General features: G+C 37.3%; 1 protein-coding gene across 1 annotated transcript in view; it reads left to right on the plus strand.

The window, feature by feature from the left end:
• The window catches only part of LOC127935396 (syndecan-2-like), a 32,682-nt gene extending 14,265 nt beyond the window's left edge, over window positions 1–18,417 (plus strand). Inside the window, exons 2-5 of the mRNA XM_052533223.1 lie at window positions 14,823–14,937; window positions 15,028–15,188; window positions 15,457–15,577; window positions 16,442–18,417. Of these exons, the coding sequence (XP_052389183.1) occupies window positions 14,823–14,937; window positions 15,028–15,188; window positions 15,457–15,577; window positions 16,442–16,605 (561 nt within the window). The 3' untranslated portion in view covers window positions 16,606–18,417. The remainder of the gene's footprint in view (window positions 1–14,822; window positions 14,938–15,027; window positions 15,189–15,456; window positions 15,578–16,441) is intronic.
• The last annotated feature ends 3,225 nt before the right edge of the window (window positions 18,418–21,642 follow it).

Below are 21,642 nucleotides of genomic sequence, written 5' to 3' on the forward strand. Positions count from 1 at the left end.
TTGACCATTCCATCTAGTGGCCTGAAACGCTCACTTTGGCCCCAGGCCAGCAGGTCATACTTATTGTCGAGCCTTGCTTCTTGACCCTGCTTGTCTGCACACCGGCGGGGCTGATCACATATGCTCTAGAGATGCTCTCCCCCTGGGTTTCTCTCAAGACACCACCTGTTTTTCTAGAGACCGGGGGGGTTTGCCAGACATGTTCTGGCCTGAAAGGCGGCATTCATTCATCTCATGATGCTGTGCCAACACCGAACCGCTCGAGCAAAGGTCTGCTCAGGAACATGTGTGTTTTATCATTTGTTACATATTCATGTGACCACATGTGCTTGCTTCCCTTCTGCTTCTCCAGGTATTGAAGTGTCAAGTGTTTGGTATGTTGGATTTTTTTTTTTTTTTTTTTTACTGTTAGTACCAACCTGTAAGTTTTGCAGAATGTCTGATGAAGTTTTTGACATGCTTAATAATATTTAATACATTTTTTATTATTTTAAAATGAAATAGTTAACAGATTCCTGTTACAAATTCAAAATGTGAAACCGCAAAATGTGTTCATTTTCGAACATCATTTAAAGGTGAAGTTTGTACATTCAAAGCCTATTAATCGGCCAACCTGGTAGTCCCTCACCAAAGTAACCTCAACCATCCTTTGTTGTTGCTTTTGGACTTGTCAAAACGCAAACAAGAGCAATTATTGAAAGCTTCTAGAAATCTTTTGATATCAGCTTTGATGTGGAGTTTTTTCTTATATTTGTCTCTGCAAATTAAATTGGAATAGGATGCTCTCTGGAAATACTGAAACATTTGACTTTTGCCTCATTCCTTTAAAGTACAGTAGTCTTGGATTTCCAGGCTCACTTGTTCTCCATTTCTTTTTAAAGATCTGGCATGTCGACTTTGTTTCTCTCAAGCATTTGAATGTCTTTCAGACATTGACGGAGCAGAGCGGCGAGGTTCTCTGAGTATGACTTCATGCCAGCAGGACAGCCGGTCCAGCTCTGTTCATTCTAATGCCGTTTAGCTGCTGTTCTCTCTGAGGAGCTTTTAATGGGACCTCTATACAGCCGAAGCATCTGTTTCCTAAAACATCCACCTTGACCCTTGCGCAGTATGTTCTCTGGGCTCCTGTCAGAGTACCTGCCAGTGTGTTTTCGTTTCCTGTCTTGGCAAATTCATGTCTGTGTCGGTGCAAATCGGAGTTGTTACAGCACCTTAGTAACATTGAGGTCAAAGGTAAGTGTTCTGCAAACACACCTAGAAAAAGGACAGAATTTATTTTTAAACATGTTTTTAGTAAACATTTACCCAAGCAGTTTACAGAAGAGCACGTATGAGATAGCTACAGGAAGTTATTAAGGCGAGCAATCATTTCTGCTCTGCCAAAACTAATTGCATTATTGGTTGTGTTTCACCACATGATATTTACACAAAGCCTATTATGTTGCTTTTTAGATTTGTGATGCAGGGTTTTTATATTATAGTTGTGGTCAGTTACAGGCATGTCTATGATTTTATCATAGAAAGAACCATTTTCATTCTAAGAGTCATTGTTCCATGGTTCAGTTATCAAGAATAGTTGTATAAATGAATATAAGTAAAAATAATGGAATTGTATCATTTGTATAACTAACCATATAAAACTGGCAAGATTTACATATTTATGAATTATTTGTCAAGTGTTTTTTTTTTCACTGATTAACTGAAAAGACACTTTTGAAGAACCAACTTTCTTAACTTACTCAAACCTCTGAAATGAAGAAGGGACACAATTAAAATGTCTTTATTTAAAGCACTTAGAAGTACGTTGAAATCATTGCCATTTTGCAATATTTGTATGTTTTTAAATCAGCAAAACTATCATTGTGAATATATATTGGAAATATTTGCTATTTCATTTAGCATATCAATTATGAAAGAAATGACTGCCATTGTGTTCACATTTTAGCATCCTGGCAAAAAGCATTGTGGTCTTGAATACAATTGTAGTTTCTTTAGAAGCTTCACATATGGCCTTAAAGTTACAGTAAAATACACTGCCTAGGTATAATATACAGGTATGATAACAGTTCATGTGAATGGTAAATCAGTTAAGCAAAGTAAAGGTAAGAATTTAGTATTTCTGAGAATGTTTAAGGACATAGAGAAGTGGATATGAAGGCGCACCCCCCCCCCATACTGTCTTAAGAAGTTGATATGTTCATTGTTTTTTATCTCTAAGAAAAATCTCTGAAGCTTCTAATGAGACTGCTGACTTTTGTCTTGCTCAGTGTGTATTTTATGTCCATGAATCAATGGTAATGGTCTCCTTAGGTAAGTGCGTACAAATTTCTCTTCGAGACGATCACAGGTGTTGTTTATTAAGAATTGTTGTCTTAATCAATTGTATGTCTTCATTGATATGGTGTTGTATTTTGGCCTATTTGATTATTTATTTATTTACTTTTTATGCAAAAATAGTCTTGGCCAAATACAGTTTTCTTGTTCAGGAAATGTAAAATTAGCAGCATGAAAAATGTTAATTATGTGGTTTAATTATATGCTGGAAATAGCGTTGGGTATCGACTGGGTTTTATTAGATACCGGTGCAGTTTCGATCCTTTTAAAACGGTATCGGTGCCTAAACTGTGCCTGAACCGATACTTCTATAAAAATAAATGAAACTAAAAAAGCCATAAAAAGACAACATTAAAGAACATTAAAAAGGTTTAAAACAAATCCATAGCATTCACACGCTCCTTGGATACTCTCATTTCCCAAACTTCCCTTACTCTAAGGCTAATAAATGTATTTCATGATCTGGGTCATTATTTAATACAAAACCGCACATAATGTTTCTACTATCTTGGTCATTCTCTCTGATATTTAGTTAAAATGAGTGCTGTCTGTCGCTGTCTTTAATCAGTTCTGGGAATGAATGTATGCTCATTCTTTATAAAGTAGCAACAATGTCATTTGTAAAGTAGCCTACAGTCTTAGGCACATTTAGTATTTTCATCCCAAAAAGGGGGTTTACTTTAGGCCAGGTATTTATATCTTTTGCTGTAGTGTGTCAGTAGGAAATATCAGTTTACATTTCCAAACATTCATTTTGCTATTAATTTTAATAATAATAATAATAATAAGTGAGATTGTTGAATGCAGATGCAGTCTGACAACAGACTGCCTAAGACTAAGACTTTTGCTCAGTAGTGTATGCATAAAGTACGTATAATTAGATTAAGCATATTTAAATAAGTATAATTAAAGTATACGTTCATATGTGTTAAGGGCTCGATTGTCGCTGCAGGAAACAACGGTGGTGTGATCAACGGTGAACGAAGCCAAAACTTTATAGTAGATGAGAAACCGATTGATACAGATATTCTAACAATCTAACGATAAACACACACCTCGTGTCCTCTGTTTGTGTCTGAGTCTGCTCGCGCTGCTTCGTCTGTGGATTAAATAGCGTGCTGAAAGACGGAGAGAAGACCGATCTGCCGCCGTTTTCATGTGATATTTAAGTGGACTGACTTTGAGGCAATCGCAAATTTGTGTAGTTTATGAAGCCCTGCTAAAAAGCCTAGCGACGCCCATGCTTCGTGTGTAAAGGTTTCGGAGAACCAGGACAAATAGACGAAATCTGCGTGCTGATTCGGTTCGGTGCATAATGGTTCTATAGGTACTGGTGCACTAACACTAGCTGGAAAGGTCTTTTTATGCTTGTTTTTAATCCAGTTAAAATATTTTTGCATGTTGAGCCTCGAGAGCTTTAAAGTAAGGCTGTCTTGAAGTTGTGTTGAGGCTTTTCCCTGGAGGCATAATGTTATTTTTTTCATTTTTTCATCAGTCACTGATATTTGATTCGTATTCATCCTATTAGTGGGAAGAAATGCAGATGCATGAGAGGTGTTTTGTGAAATCAAATCCCTGCAAGGTTTACCCACTTTTTTTTTTTTTTTTTACTGGAGGGGACAGAACTGCCACGCTGCCTGCAGCAAATCCATAACTCTATCTGCTTTAACTGTAACTGCTAATCTTTATTCAAAACATGACTGGGAGGGTGAAGCCCATTTCCCAGCATATAGCATTTCACGGCTCACAAAAAAAAAAAAATTCTTGGGTTTCTAGTGAGTATCAAAAGCTGTTTAACTGGGTCAAGGAATCACCGGGCAAGCGCCATCCACTGTGTAGTCATAAGAAGCCTTGGAGATGAGAGCAAAACCACCATGATTGCAATCTTAAGAGTTAATTATTGGGAGTATCCCATGAAATTTGCACTTCTTAAGTCTACTGACAAACTAAACATAATTTAACAATGGTGATATAGATATTTGCTTTGAACAAATATAACCTTGGAGTGAATATTGCTGATCTTGAAGTTGTATTGTTGTGCATTACAATAGATCAGATAATAATCTAGAGCCTCTTCACCTCCAGAGAGATTGTCCGTTGTTTCTGTTTGGCCTTGAAACCATGAAAATGTTATTTATCCTCCCAGGGGAGCAAGACAGGAAGTCATAGTGGCAGTATGATGTGTCTGGAGGAAAAACATTTTTTATTTTATTTTATTTGCATAGATCATTGAGAGATCATTAATTTGAGTTGCAATTACAAATTTCAACTTAAAATGTTATATTTATTTTACATATTATTTATAAGTATTATAAGTAGTATTATAAGTATTTTCTTGACTAAACCTTTAAATGCAAAAAAACTTCCAAACAACAACAAAATACTCTTCTTATATGTTCCACAGAAGAAAGAAATTCATACAGGTTTGAATGATGTGAAAGCTGTCAAATATTGCCAGAATGCCCCTACATATTTTCCCTGCCACAGGATTGGGATCAGGTATTTATGGCCCTAGTCAGTTTCAGGGGTGGGCATCTATCTGGCCTGGCTGTCCGGTCCTTTATGAGGTTGAAGGCCAGGTTACAGCAGAGAAGGTGGCCAAGTAGCCATATATAAGCTTGCACATAAAAGCTTTAGCAATGGCCTGCTTAAAATTATTGCTATTTATTTGTCTATATTTGAGGCAAAAAACCTTGGTTTGACCTTTTGTTTTCTTTTTTTTTATTGAAAGTCTGATTAGACCTTTACATTAGGTCAGGTGGAGTGCTTACTCTGTTGTTGCAAAAGTTGTTGCCCCTGCAGCTTCAGCAAGAAGACCCTTCGTATTCTTACATGGGGCACTAGCCCAGGAATGTGGCGCCGGCCTGCTTATGTCAGACAGCCGTTTGTTTTGGAATCTGAGAGCGTATTAATCTGTGCTGGGCCAGTGCACTTGCTTTCCTGCCCAACCTGCTTTCACAAGCGCTTTTAACTATGACTATGAGTGGTGGACGAATGACTGCCAGTGTAGACCAAAGACACTCGACCTGCTGAGAACTTCAGTTCCCCTGTTTACATTCACCTCTCTGGATCCCAGATTTGTCTGAGATACATGGGCTCTTTTTCAGCTTTCTCAGCAGCAAATGTCTCCGCTTTCTGTTTATTTTTGAAAAAATGCATGAAGACAGGCCTTGAATTATTGTATGAAGGACTATAATCTTCACCATAGAGTCTTTCTGTGTGTGAATGAAGAGACTGGATTTAATCCTTTTTAAGGTTCTTTGTGAGCTTTGTTTTTGATTAATACAGTCACCTCTGGTGCACAGTGCTGAGGAGGCTTATATGTTGGAGGTCTATGGTTGATTTTTCATTGTGTGCAATTAAGACTTAGAGTTAGAGCTCAATGAGCACTTCCCTAAAACTTCTAGACGTTTATGTAGCTCCTATCCCTTAATCAGTCAAAGTCAGCTTCAAAGCATTTCTGTACCCTCCCCACGGAGAAAAAGGAAAGGCCTCATGCATCTCGCAGGACTGATGAGGAGATTCTGGTTTTTAGATCAGTCTCCTTGCACCCCGTGAATGATGTCACCTCACAAACGTTCATCCTGAACATGTTCCAGACTCGCTTGGGTTTGGCCTTGACTTTGATTGGGGTTCACTTCATGGAGAAGCTCTCCTCTGCTCGTTTTCCTGTTAATTAGGTTTTGATTATGAACCTTAGAAAGCCAATAAAACTAGGGATGTACCGATACCACTTTTTCCAGTACTTGCCCGATACTGATACTTTTATTTTTGGTACTTGCTGATAGCGAGTACCCACACTAATATTTTTATTGCATTTGTAATTTTCTTTTTAATATTGGGTACAGAAACCAAAAGGGTATGTATAATGTTAGCTGGTTGACTTAATTTATTAGATAGTCAAACCAAAATTTATTCAGACAACTTCAACATTTCACATTATAATAGTTTATTCTCTATAATTTAGAAGATGGTAATAAAATATGACACGAACTCATAGTAAACTGTGTCAGAACAAAATAATCTTGATAATGTTAGATAACTTTAATAGAAAGGTATGTAATGGATTACCATCAACCAACTATTCTTAAAACAGCTGTTACTATGACAGTATTTACACAACTATCAATACTTATTCATGTAACCCTTAGCCTTATGACTGCCTGTTTAGTCTCCTGGGAATGCTGTCATCCAGGTTCATGCAAACCTGAACTCATACTTTGTATGAATCATTTTTGGTCACACATTTCAGTAATCAGTTTTACTGGTGGTCCACAGGGTTTCCGCGGGGTCATAAAAAGTAATAAAAAGTAATAAATTTAACAATAACAATTTAAGGCCATAAAAAGTCATAAAAACATCTGGATTTTCCATACAAGGTCATAAAAAACATTTAGCCACATCTTAGTCCATTAATTTGTTCTTCCATCAAAATGCGCTCGCAGCGGCAATGGCATTCATTTGTTTCACCTGTTGTAGTTCTGTCTGAGGAATCTGGGTGGTATTACACTGGTATCACAGCGTTCCAGAACTACAAGGTCCATGCGGCAGCATACAGACTTGTCAGAAGGACTTTCACAGAAACCTGCGCGAACTCCGAACATACTGTGTCATACTGAGTCACTGCTTAGATTAATTAAAATCATCCTGGCTCTCACAAAATCATCCTTAACTCTAAGTTCTTGTCATATTTTATAACCATTTTAGAAGCAATAGCAAATAAACTAATATCGTGAGAAATGTTCAAGGTGTCTGATTTGATTGTATATTTAATTTTTTACATTGAAGACTATCCAGTGCTATTTTACATTTAATTATTCGGTTTCTGTACCTTTGCACCTACAAACTTGAAAAAACATTGTGTAAATAGCAAAAATAAATAAAAATGAACGAACATATAAATTAAACAATTACAAACAGGGCCCACTGGTACAACCTTCAGCGGGGCCCCGCTGCGCTGACCCCAGCTACAGCCCTGCCTCTGGGTGTTTAATACTGTGACCAAACACCAATAACACTTGTTATTTTGGAAAGTAATGCCATAAAATAATTGTTACTTTACAATGTTACAATTGTTAAGTGTTCCTGTGTTCTTAATACTCAAGAAATAGAAGGTGAAGGCTTCAGTTTCTTAATCTTAAGAAATAATAGAATAACTCTTTAAATAATAAAACTTGCTACTTTTAATGAAAGTCAATAATTAAAAAAAGACTTTTGAAAGGAATTTTAATGACTGAAGTTATTTATCGTAATTCGCGTAGGTCATAAATTCAAATCCTAATGGTCATAAAAAGGTCTTAAATTTGACTGATTAAACCCTGCAGAAACCCTTGATCCACAGTTTGAAGAATCTTTGGGTGTAATTTGTCACAGTTTAATTTATTTTTCTATCCTCATTTACATAAATAAACTATAGTGTCCTGCACCCACTAGAAAAAAAAAATAATAATAATAAGTTATGTCTGGTCTCTGAATAATTTTTGGTATATCCTGCAGATATTTTCACACTTAATTATACCCATTAAAATATATTTTACAAGTTTTTGCTACTTTCTTAGTTCATGTTTTTGCTCTATGGTTCATCATCGGTAATTCAATAGCATTAGAGGTTCTCCATTGCAACGGCTTAGTACTGTAATGACGCCCTATGTTGTAAAAACAAAGGGAACCACTCGTTATCTCCTGTGATATTTTTCACAAATAGATGTTGCGTTTTTTTTTATTTATCTGAAACGTGCTGCGATTTATATTCCAAAGTCACTCATATAATGCAGAAACACTCAAGCAATCAAAACACGCGCAATGCGTGCATGTATTTGTACTGATTCAGAACGAGAGGGAAAGTAGTAACGTAGGTTGAAAATAAATTGTTTATAGTGAATGCCCCTATAAACTGTCTTTTTTCATGATTTAGTTTTAATCCAAATGCGTTTGCTAAGTGAGTGAACATCAAAGATCACACACAACAGAAGTGCGCAAGTGTGCTTGTTCTCTCTTTCTTTCTCTCGGTCTCTCTCTCTCTCTCTCTCTCTTTCTACCGTTAAGTAAATTGTGCATTGTTTTACTTGTTTTTGACACATCCGACCGAACTATAAACTTTCCAGTGATGAAATGCATATTCACTCGACAAGCTTGCGCATCTCCGTCACTGTGCGCTCAATCCACTCAGCATGCTTTATCAGCTCACGCACGTCAGCTATACAGGTGTTAATACTGATTGTTTAACATTATATTCATTGCAAAGATATCCTACATAGACAACCTTAAACTCTAATTACTCCATTCTGCTGTCTGTTGTTCTGTTGTCAGTTTTTCTTTGTCTGAATATGGCACTGATCACATGCTGTGTGGTATCTGCGTTAGGTATCGGGGTATTTAAACGAGTATGAGTATGAGTACAGGAGCTCAGTATCGGGGCCCAATACCAATATCTCAATATCGGTCGGTATCAGTGCATCCCTAAATAAAACCCCTGGCCTAGTCGAACAGAGATATAATACCCCTTTTGCTTTTAAATTCTTCTTCCACAGTGCAGCATTTCTTGAGTAAATCACTGCTTTAAAAGCCCCTTTAAGTGTGTAATTAACCATATATGTAACTTCCAGGTCTGTCTTTCTGTTGAAACTGCTTCAGATATCTCTAATGTGGGCATGATTTGGAGTAATGACTGCTTAAAATTCACAAAATATATTAAAATAGGAAACCTTTATTTTGACTTGTAATAATATTTCACAATATTAGTTATTTTCTGTTTTTGATCAAATAAGTGCAGCATTGGTGAGAATGAAAAGGCATCTGAAAGGCAGTGTATGCTTAAAGCAGAGTAATCTAAATAGAACCATAAAAAGTGTTATTCAGTTGATATATCTCTCAAGTTTTCGAGCAGTCAATATAAACATCTCTAATCTCCATTACAGACATTGCTTCTTGAGTTTGAGCTGTGGTGTGAGTGCTGTTCCTAATCAGTTGTGATTAATCCTCAAACTCCCTGATAAACGCACTTTGACACTTACTGGACCTGGGTGCTGCACTAAACTTCAGTATTGATTGGTATTGATTTTTGTATTGAGAAACTTACAGGCTTCATCACATTTGAGGGTTTAAATGTAACGAAGTAGAGTCCAAAAGACTGTAAGCCAGTGTTCTGACGGAGTGTCTGTCTGCGTGGTATAGAAGTACATGCACACACAACCCTGACCGTCCTTTTGAGATTCATGCATTAGCCTCAGTTCTTAAGAATAGCAAATTCTGTTAACATGCATGGGGGGACAGATGGACCAAATAAAGCTCTGCCACGTTTGTCCTTCTCTCCATTTCTCCTCCCTGCTTTAACAATGACATGGCTTAAAGCATATGTCAGATAGTGGGAGCCTGTCTTGCCTCTCAGAGGTTGCTAAGCATAGATGTGCAGTTTGACAGGCTTTTAGTGATGTAACCTGAAGGCAGCAGATTGTCCATAGCAGTGGTAATCTCTCGCTCCCCTAGGGTCCACATCCCCTTCCTCCATCATTTATTTATTTATTTTTTTATCTTCACTGTCCTCTTGCTCATCTCTCCCTGGTTTCTCTGTCTCTGTCTTTCACACATATGCTTGCTATGGAAACAGAGCAGCCTCCTGCTGGTTGCCTGTTCATTAGAAACTCACAAAAGTAAATGCTGTGACTGTTTGATAACGGAGGGCACAAACTGCTGGCTCCGTCATTACTGCCTGACTAGGCCACTCTCCAGTGCTCGTTACTGCCCCTCAGTCACTGTCCACCCTGATTAACTGATTTGCAATCGGGACATGACGCCATTTCCCCTGGCAGGATGAAGTCACAGACAACAAATGTGTGTCAGGTAGGGATGTACAAAAATATATATTAGGGACTAACGGCTAGTCGACTAATCAGTCTTAAGGACATCCTGTGTAACAAGGCTAGTTCAAGTCACTTCAATCTTGCATTCAAAAAGCCTTTTTTAATTCAAATATAGTAGTCATGCTAGGATGTTAAAAAAATAACAATGTAAGTATAAGATATATATAATAAATACATAAGATGTATAATAAATGAGGAAATCAATAACTTTTATAGCTTCAAGGATTCATCTATATTTAATTTAGAATTTAGTCTTTGTTTACATTGTTCAATTTCTGTAGATTTCCTGCTTGCTGAAGGGCACAGGTAAAAATGACATTATAATGTATTTATGCAAAGATTGTTTTAAGTTCACTTAAATTACAAGTTATTTTTTATAGTCTAATAAATGTTACAATTGATAGCTCTCACTTATAGTGTTGAATGGCTAGTCTATGGTTAAATAAAGCAATTTCATAGAGACATCAATTCTATTTGTATCTGGGATACTCGCCTTCAGTCATTAAAAATATGCAATTAAATAAATATTTAAAAAAATATACTCTCTTTGTTGTTTCTACATCAGTTTGAAGATTGAATGTGAAATTATATATATTGCAAGCATATTAAAAAAACGTATGTTAGATGTGATTAATTGTGATTAATTTCAGGATTTTTTATTTATAATGGCTATTTAATTGCTCATTCGAATTCTGCTGAAGGCATTCAGAATTTGTGTGAGAAGGGGTTTATCAAGCTAGGTGGTGCATTAGAAAAGGGTCTCATCTCCTGTTTCCAAAATGCATCACAAACTGCTTGAAAAAGCTGTAAACTAATTCCACATTGCACAAGGTGCAATCAAGCTTACGCCTGTTTAACACCAATGTTTAAGTTTTTTTCAAGTTTGTAGGTGTCAAGGTACAGAAACCAAATAATTATATGTAAAATAGCACTGGATAGTCTTCAATGTTAAAATGAAAAATACAATCAAACCTACATTTATTCAGACACCTTCAACATTTATCACATTATTACAGTTTTGCTATATATATCAAAAATTATATCTGGTGTCTGAATAATTTTTGGGTTGACTGTTAAAACTACAAAGTAATTCAGTCAAGAGCAGTGAGTGATTTTCATTTTCATTTTCATTTTCTTGGATTAACATTACAGCAGCCAGTAGTTAAATTAGGTGCGGTCCCTTAAAGAGACGATCAATGCATCCAACATAATACACATTCCATTTTTTCCCATAACTGTTTACTTTCACTTAAGAAATAAATACAGTTTTTTTTTCAAGCATAATTTCCAAGGTGGATATTTTGACACAATTTGTATTTATTTGTCGGCACAAGAGCAAAAATAAGCAAATTCGACGTTCAAGTGTTTTGAGACGCCTTTCTCTTTGCAGAAGAGAGCTCGGTTCAGTGTTGCTGTCCGTGACACGCGGCTCTCTCTCTCTCTCGTGCGCACCGAACACAGCGCGCGCAGCTACTCCGTTCAGCTTTTCCGCATCTTGTGTTTGGATGCTTTAATGTTTAAATTGACAAGCAGTAAGGCTTAAAAACATGTGAAAAAGATAAGCTTTCGTGACGATGCGCAGTGGCCAGTCAACTGTCCTGAGCATCTTTTTAGGCTGGCCTCAGCCAGTCGGTTATATAAAATATCAAGGTCAAAGTCATCATAGCTTGCTTAGTATAGACCCAGCTCCCAACCCAGCTTTGAGAATAGAACGGCCCACCACTAATATATACACACACAAACACATGCACAAATACATTTTACATACATATATGTATGTGTTAATAATTTATAAAATATTATCTATCTTACACACGTTTGCAAGACAAAAATAATGAAAAGACAAATTTATTGTATTTCTCGTGATTTACTTTGTGTTTTTTTAAGGTTGGCCTAGTTGGTTTCTAGGTGGTTTACTCATCCAAATAAAAAACAGTCCATTCCCAAGTTTCTGATATTGTTGTCCCTAAATATGACTAGGGTCACTTCTTCAGTGCAAGTAAAAAAAAACTTTTTTACCTCATTTATGGTCCACTATCAGTTAAATCGCTTGCAAAAATAACAGCAAACTTCTAAACAAACCACATAGTTGCTGCTATCATTCATGTGCTTGGAACAAATGGTGTGGAATGAGTTGCTTGCCAAAGTTTAATAGCCCTAACTTGAAATGCTTGACTAAGCAATCATCAATAATTGTTGGCTGCACATTTTAATTTTCCATGCTGGTCACAGACTATAAATACACAATTCAAGCACAAAATAATCTCATTAATCTGGTGCAATTTGTTTAATTTTTTTTTTTAAAGCTAAATACTAATTGTTCAAGAGCACTCAAGTATAATGCATTCCATCAAAAGGTTTTGAAAGCATCTTAAGAGCTCTGTGGGCTGTTTATTGTCCATAGCCAGACATAAAGACACATTAGACACCTCACTGCAGAACTTTGACTAGAATCCCATTGACAAAGAGAATTGACTCAATATATTGAGCATAGCTGATGCGCCTGTGTGTGTGGCCCAGGTAATTGTGTTCTTTGTACTTTGCATTTCAATCAGTGGAGAAAGAATTTGACCAAATCAACAGCCATGTCGTGTGGGCCAGCCAAGTGAATTGTCTACAGAGAGAAAAGCAATGCCGGGTTAGAAAGGTTAAGATAAAGTTGCTTTGAACAAATTCCTTCGGTGATCAGGACTTTGGCTTGAATGCTTTTCTGTGGGAAGTCACTGCTGCTTTTGAATGAGCTGGTTATTGTTCTGTTTTATGATTGTGTTCATTCAGCACCCTCTGTACAGCTCTACCTCTCTGTGAGATATGGCAAAGTCTCTTTTTAAAGATGTTACTAGGTCTCATGAACAGGAATACACATCACTAAGTTTTAGATACATAAACAACAAACTTCCCCAAAAATGTTTTTGGTAGGAAAACAATTTTCTCAGTCTGTCTTTCTTTTATTTCTGCCCCCTACCCATGAAGAAAAATCAATTCATGTTAATTGACTCTGACTATATCAGCTGAGAATAGAGACTGCTCTTAAAACAAAGATACCACTATGTGTGCCACAGACTGTCTGTGTTTCATTCCCAGGCCCTCTAGTGTGATTTATGGTGACTGCATTATGGGCCCTTTTCTAGGCCGCATCAGTATGGAGAGACGGTCACAAGCAGGGTTGGACTGATGCTCAATGATGGTTGCCATGGGGCTGGTAAACCACTCCACAAAGACCAAATAACACAAAGCAACATGATTAGCACTACCACAAAAACCTCTACAGATAGTTAATGTACACTGGTCATCCAGATTATATAATCACTTGATAGTGTACTCCCATCTATGCTGTAGGAGCAGTATGATTCAAACATGGCACAGATATTTAAATTTAGTGTGTTGTTTGAGCTTCGAAGCTTCATAAGACCTTAGTTCATCTTCAGAACACAAATGAAGATATTTTTGATTAAATCTGAGAGCTCTCTGTTCCTCCCATAGACAGCAACTCAACTTCCTTGGTCCAGAAAAGTAGTAATGACATTGGTAAAACCATGTCCATGTGACATCAGTAGCTTAAATTAAATGTTGCGAAGCTACGAGAATACTTTTGTGCACCCAAAAAAAAAAAAAAAAAAAACTTTATTCAACAATTCTCCCTCGAGTTACCATCTTCCACCAACAATGCTGATTACATTGAACATGTTCTTGGATACTTTCCAAAATGGCGGGAGATGTAACTCGGTGGAGAAAAATTGTTGAATAATTATGTTAGTTTTCTCAATATTCTCGTAGGCAGCCACTTGTGTCACATGGACTGTTTTACCGATATCCTTACTATGTTTCTGGACCAAGGAACGTTACAGTTGGGTTGCTATCTATAGGAGGGTCAGAGAGCCGTTCGATTTCCTTAAAAATGTCTTAATTTGTGTTCTGAAGATAAACAAAGATCTTTCGGGTTTGGAACGACATGAGGGTGAGTAATTAATAACATAATTAAAATTTTTGGGTGAACTATCCCTTTAATGAATTACTGTTGCCATGAACTAGGCAATTGAGTGAGATTTATTAATGTGGAACAATGCATAATAAACCTAATTGCCATAGAAAGTGGGAGTGTTTGCTCTGGAAGGAATGATGATGTCATTTAAATAAAATGCAGTGCCCATTTGCTCCTTTGGAGGCGGTGCACTTGGGCTGCTGAGAATGAACCTGTTGTTGGAAAGTTTCTGCTGTGCTTTAAAATGTCATATTGTGCCTCTACAGAAACAGCTGAATCTGCAGTTCATTCTGAATACTCTGTTGTGGAGCAAATTTTACTTGTAGCTGCTGGGCTTGTGTCTGCGCGGAGTCTTTGATGAGAAGGTTAGGCTATGTATAAAACGTGTGTTGAGGCAGAAAATATTGACTTTCAGATTTCAGCAGTAAAAGCAGGGCAGACAGTGAATACTCATTCATCATGTGGCAAGATGGGCAGTTTACTAGTTTCAAACACATTACTGAAAAAAAAAAATCGATTTCATAGCCTCTGGTCCTTTGAGTCGAGGGGTTTGAATAATAAGAGACAGACAATGAAAGCCAAAAAACCCACTCCTTTCCATCTTAATCTCCATTTTTATGACTTCTTGTTAACTTTTACTTCTGCAGATAGCAGTCTCTGCGGCCAGATCCACCTCATTGACCGATGACTTATACCTGGAGGAGGCGGGGTCAGGAGGTTACCCTGAAGATGACGATGACTTCACTTCTGGATCAGGATCGGGTAAGAAGTGCCTCATCGATTCTAGGTGCACAATCTGATCCCTTCATGTTGGATATTGCAGTTGAAGCACATCATGTGTTTGTCTTTCAGGAGCTGGAGAAATTATTGAGGAATCGGTCACAGTAAAATCATTGTTCATTGTGCCTAAAGCAGAGCCCACACAGGACTCCACCAAAGACTTCACACCGAAAGTGGAGACATTTACATCACGCGATGTCCCCAAAGACACAACGATACAAGTTAGGACAGAGGTGGGTATCAGCTGTAAGGTCAGTCACAGTGGTATTAACATCCATCTCAAGTGGTAGTGACGGGCGTAAAAGGTCCTTTATTTGAGATGTATCTGATCAGCGAAACCGATCTTCAAACCTGGAATAAATGGGTTCTCTTGGCCACAAGTGGATCTATGAGTGTAATAACATTAATGTACAGTCATGCAGCCAGCAAAGAGCCCACTGCTGTCATAAAGTCATCCATCAATCCTAACATAGTGTAACACATCTTCTGCTCTTTCTTTAGACTCCAGTTCCTGCCACAGAAGAATCGCGTAGAAACCCAGTCACAAGCACCACTAGCCTCCCTCGATCACCCCTGGAGGTCCAGTCGGAAAATCTCTTCCAGAGGACAGAGGTTTTGGCAGGTTTGTAAAAAATTATTTATAAATGAACACTGTTAAGAGGAGATGCCAAGATGTATATATGATTGATCAAAAATACAGTAAAAAATTATAATATTGTAAACTATATTACAATTAAAAATATATATTTTCTATTTTAATAAATTGTAAGTTTTTGGTGATGGAAAAAATGAATTTTTGGCAGCCATATTAATAATAATAATTAATAATAATAATAATAGTAATCATAATATTACTGACCTAAAAACTTTTAAAAGGTAGAGTAAATAAATGTTTTAATCATAATTTTGCTACTATATTAGAAGGAAATTCTAAGACATTCTTGCTTATAGTTCATGGTGCCGCTGTGTGCTCTTTCTTAAACTTGAACTGCAGCCCTCACTGGGAGTTTAAGAGTTCACTGCACATTTCAAGCAGAACGCCCTCTTTATCTTTTGTCTTAGAAGAGATGCCCAAACGTAAAGAGCATGTTACCATACAACTCCCTCAAAATAACAGATCAATTCCTCTGTGTGCAAAGGTCGAATTCTTAAGTTAAGCACACTTAGCTTTAATATCCTGTCGAATAAAGACAGAACCACAATGAGATGAAATAATGTCTTCCTGTTTTGGGTCGACACACTTCCTCTCGCTCAATCTCGTGACCCTCCAGCGGTGTTGAGGGGTTCCTTATTTAATTATTTGATTACTGGACATAATCTGGATCTGCTTTGTATGTACCATAGACACCCAGATAGCACTTTAGTCATGTAGTCAGACAGGAATGAGATTTCTCATATTCTGGAAGAAAGCAGCTACTCAACTATGTCTGTTTATTGTAACTGAAGTAAACTGACTCGTTTGGCCTTCCTAAATCCTCTGTTCCAGCTGTCATTGCGGGTGGAGTTATCGGCTTCCTCTTTGCCATCTTCCTCATCCTCCTTTTGGTGTACCGCATGAGAAAGAAGGACGAAGGCAGCTATGACCTCGGGGAGAGGAAGCCGTCTGGAGCAGCCTATCACAAAGCTCCCACCAAGGAGTTTTACGCATAGACTCACTCATGTACAACCGAGCTTCACCAACAAGAGTGATGGTCAAATATCAGTGACTCCGACAAACTCGTTCTGCATTAAAAAAAAAGAATAAATCATATGACATGATTGAGGAAAAAAATAAATAACATAAAGGAAAGCTTTTGCATAGAGTATTGTAATTAAGACCTTTTCTTTCCTTTTTTATGAAAAAAAAGCAAGCATTGCTTATTTTATGGCAAATCTCTCTGTATTTAAACATTACTTTCTGTGTATTTGAAAAGGTTGAAAAGAATTAAAAAAAAGAAACATAATCTGTAAAGGTGAGGATATCCGCTTCCGTCTTCTGTCAAAGGAGCTGTTTTTAGTCGCTGACTACTTTTTAACTGTAGCAGTATGTATTTGTAAAGAACATTTTAAAGTGGAGTAATTGAATATAATGGTTCTGTATCAGTCCTGACTTCATTTCTCATATTTTTTTTGTTTTGTTTTGTTCTAGCATGTCTGACATTGATTATAAGTGTTTAATTAATTTATCATTTTCTCTGATGTTGAAAAATGCCTTTCTGTAGTTTTCAGAACTGTCTAATAACTCTTAATGCGTCAGTGTAAACGTTCATTTTATTATTTCACAACAAGCAATTCAGATGTTTTGTTGTTGTTGCTTAGAACCCATGTCTTGCAAAATGATTTGATTTGAGTTTCATCGCTACTTGAGTGTTTGTAGGTTAAGAAAAAACGACCAGTGCCATTTGAACCTTCGCATTCATCCGTTCTCGTCATGGTGGATCTGAAGCTTCTCATGGTTGAAAAGAGGCTGATTTATCGAACTGATGAGCCCAGAGCGTGTCCTCTGTGATGAGAGCTTGAGGTAGCTCATACTGGGGATCTGACACGGCCTGCCCACCTCCAGACATGCATTTCCTTTGATCAGAGTGCTGTTCTCATGTTTCAGTGATGAAAGCTTACATTTATTCTCACATCACACTGCAGTGATCTGTTGGATATGAGTACAGCTGATTTTTTTTTTTTCATACTGTTCCAAGCTTTGCTTTCTTACTGGGCCCAAACAAACAAGCAACTTGGACTCACTGCTGGGGAAACATTGAAATCACTTTCCACTAGTTTGGAATAGTTTCAATTAGCTAAAAGTTTGAGTGCTGTTAATGGATCTCTCCAGTGCTCATCAAAAACCATTATGGAGGCCAGTAATGTCCCCTTCTGATCAGTATGATTAAACTCCCACGCTTTAGATCTGTATAAAGGTTGTGATGTTGGTTTGACATGTTTGAATCCTCATGTATCTTTCCATCCTCGCCCTTTTGATGTACCCAACTGTGACCTACACCCCAAAGTGACTGTACTGACCGACCTAATCTAAGCTGGAGCTAAACAAAGCAAGGTACTGAGAAAACATAGGCTAATCCAAAGACTCATTTGTTTTTCACATTGCTGTGTATTCCTTTGGCCACATTTGAGTTTTTTTTTTTTTTTTCAATGTTAGCTGTTCGTTTTTGTTTTTGTTTTTGAGTAGACATCTGACCATTGCATCCAATTACTTATTCATGTATGCGAAAAATCTATATAGAATTATATATAAATGTATATTCAAAAATGTTTTAAACCTTGCCTTTAAAGTGCCTACCATTTGGAAACGTGCAAACGCCTGTCGTCTAGACACGATGTGTACGCCAGAATGGATAGAGTGATCGGTATTGTGTTAGCACAGCAGATGGAAATGGTAATTTTTTTTTTTTTTTTAGTTGTACAAAAGCTGACAGTATTGTACCTATAAGTTAAAACAACACTACTGAATAAACATTGTGGCCTAAATATGCTGGTTTTGCTTTTTTAATCTGTCTGTACAGCCATCCATTCATCTATTTGTCATCTGTCCAGCCTGTTTTGTCTGTCTGTCTGTTGTTTGTCATTCTATATGTCTATCTGTTCTGTCTATCCATGTTGGTTTGGATGTTCTATCTGTCTTTCTATCGGTCTCACTCATTCTGTCTATCTGTCAGTTATCGTGTTTATTTTCTGTTCTCTGTCTGTTGTTTTGTCTGTCATTCTATCAGTCTGTTGGGTGTCATTCTCTCTGTTTTCCTATCTCTGTCATTCTATCTATTGTTATATGTCTGTCTATCGGACGTTCAATCTGTCTGTTGGCCGTTCAATCTATCGTTCAGCCTGTCTGTCATTCTATCAACAGTTCTGCCTGATCTTTCTGTCATTCTATCCTGTTTATCTGTCTGTCTGTCCATCTATTGATCTAATTATCCCAGTGTGTTGAAAGCAATCAATTGGAGTGGCATGTATGAATACATGTGTGTCCAGAATCTCTTTCAGTGACTGTAAAATGGGAACTGAAGGGATTTCTGTTGAGAGTGTTTACACATGGGCTCAGCAGTGCAGATTATCTCTGTATTTATTAATCTTTATTGGTTCTCCACAGGGTTTACTGTAAAACTGCTTGATCACAGTGCTTCTCTTATTAAGATCAGTGTCATGGTCTGGTGGAATATAAATTACTGACACTGTGGAAATATAAATCTGAATATTACTTTATTAGATCGTGGCAGTATTTGGATTCATAACATCAAATTGCTATATCTTTTATTTTTTTATTTTTATTTTTTTATTTTTTACTTTGGTACGTGACCATTGTACTGAGACCAGGAAAGTAAGTTTTAACAAGAATGTAAAAAAAAATGTTGTGCAAGTATAATCATTGAGAGAGAAACTCTGAGGGGAAAACAGAGTAAGATTATTTAAGGCTCTCGTGTAAACATTGGTATGCTCCTGCACTCTCCATTCTCTCTGTTTGCTTTCAATGATGTTGTTTTCGCGCATGAACAAGGGGTCAAGCCTGGCCTTAGCCTTGGCAGATGTAGATGGCTAACTCTCTAGACCGTGATGTGTAGCATCTGCCTCTGAGCCAGTCTCATCAAAACATTTCAGCCTTCTTTCTCATCCATTCAGCTGTCCTGATTATGAGTCCCGAATTCATGGCTCCCTGATCAGTGCCCAGTGTTTGTGTATGTCCATGTCACAGTGTCCCTTTAATTTGTAGGGGTAGGGAGAGAAGGAGAAGGAGAAAAGGGGAGTACATATGGAGCACAAAGGCCACCGGGGCTTCTCTTTGAGAAACAGGGCTGGTTCAGTAAAGAGGTCAACCATGGATGCCAAACCATGCAGAAACTTCAAGGAAATGCCATCCAAAGTAAACCTACTTTCAGGCTTCATAAGAGCCTATGTCCGAAGGGCAAAACAAAGAGCTTAAATCCTTGAGCCAAAAGCTGGTGTACCTCAAAAGTACAGCTTCTTTTGATTAAGGGTTTACATTCTGATGCCATAATGTTGAGGATTAATTCATTTGTAGACTTTATATAAACAAAAGTGTCCTTGAGTGTATATTTCGGAGACCGGTGTGGTTTCTCGGGACGTGTTTCTGTTGAATTGGTCAAGTAGTTGTGGCATTCAGTTTCTTAGAGTATATTTAGTGTGCTAAAAATACTGAATTAAATGGTATGATGATAGATGACCAGCTTTTATCATTCATTATCACGAGTGGAATTGGAAGGTAAGTTTATGGCTAGAATGGTTGGTCGTTTTTTTACATTCTTGTTAAAACTTACTTTCCTGGTCTCAGTACAATGGTCATGTACCAAAGTAGAAAAAAAGATATAGCAATAAATGTGTATATATATACATATATATATATATATATATATATATATATATATATATATATATATATATATATACAGTATTGTTCAAAATAATAGCAGTACAATGTGACTAACCAGAATAATCAAGGTTTTTCGTATATTTTTTTATTGCTACGTGGCAAACAAGTTACCAGTAGGTTCAGTAGATTCTCAGAAAACAAATGAGACCCAGCATTCATGATATGCACGCTCTTAAGGCTGTGCAATTGGGCAATTAGTTGAAAGGGGTGTGTTCAAAAAAAATAGCAGTGTGGCATTCAATCACTGAGGTCATCAATTTTGTGAAGAAACAGGTGTGAATCAGGTGGCCCCTATTTAAGGATGAAGCCAACACTTGTTGAACATGCATTTGAAAGCTGAGGAAATGGGTCGTTCAAGACATTGTTCAGAAGAACAGCGTACTTTGATTAAAAAGTTGATTAGAGAGGGGAAAACCTATAAAGAGGTGCAAAAAATGATAGGCTGTTCAGCTAAAATGATCTCCAATGCCTTAAAATAGAGAGCAAAACCAGAGAGACGTGGAAGAAAACGGAAGACAACCATCAAAATGGATAGAAGAATAACCAGAATGGCAAAGGCTCAGCCAATGATCACCTCCAGGATGATCAAAGACAGTCTGGAGTTACCTGTAAGTACTGTGACAGTTAGAAGACGTCTGTGTGAAGCTAATCTATTTTCAAGAATCCCCCGCAAAGTCCCTCTGTTAAAAAAAAGGCATGTGCAGAAGAGGTTACAATTTGCCAAAGAACACATCAACTGGCCTAAAGAGAAATGGAGGAACATTTTGTGGACTGATGAGAGTAAAATTGTTCTTTTTAGGTCCAAGGGCCACAGGCAGTTTGTGAGACGACCCCCAAACTCTGAATTCAAGCCACAGTACACAGTGAAGACAGTGAAGCATGGAGGTGCAAGCATCATGATATGGGCATGTTTCTCCTACTATGGTGTTGGGCCTATTTATCGCATACCAGGGATCATGGATCAGTTTGCATATGTTAAAATACTTGAAGAGGTCATGTTGCCCTATGCTGAAGAGGACATGCCCTTGAAATGGTTGTTTCAACAAGACAATGACCCAAAACACACTAGTAAACGGGCAAAGTCTTGGTTCCAAACCAACAAAATTAATGTTATGGAGTGGCCAGCCCAATCTCCAGACCTTAATCCAATTGAGAACTTGTGGGGTGATATCAAAAATGCTGTTTCTGAAGCAAAACCAAGAAATGTGAATGAATTGTGGAATGTTGTTAAAGAATCATGGAGTGGAATAACAGCTGAGAGGTGCCACAAGTTGGTTGACTCCATGCCACACAGATGTCAAGCAGTTTTA

The sequence above is a fragment of the Carassius gibelio genome, chromosome A19, assembly GCF_023724105.1.
Source record: "Carassius gibelio isolate Cgi1373 ecotype wild population from Czech Republic chromosome A19, carGib1.2-hapl.c, whole genome shotgun sequence".
Classification (NCBI taxonomy): Eukaryota; Metazoa; Chordata; class Actinopteri; order Cypriniformes; family Cyprinidae; genus Carassius; species Carassius gibelio.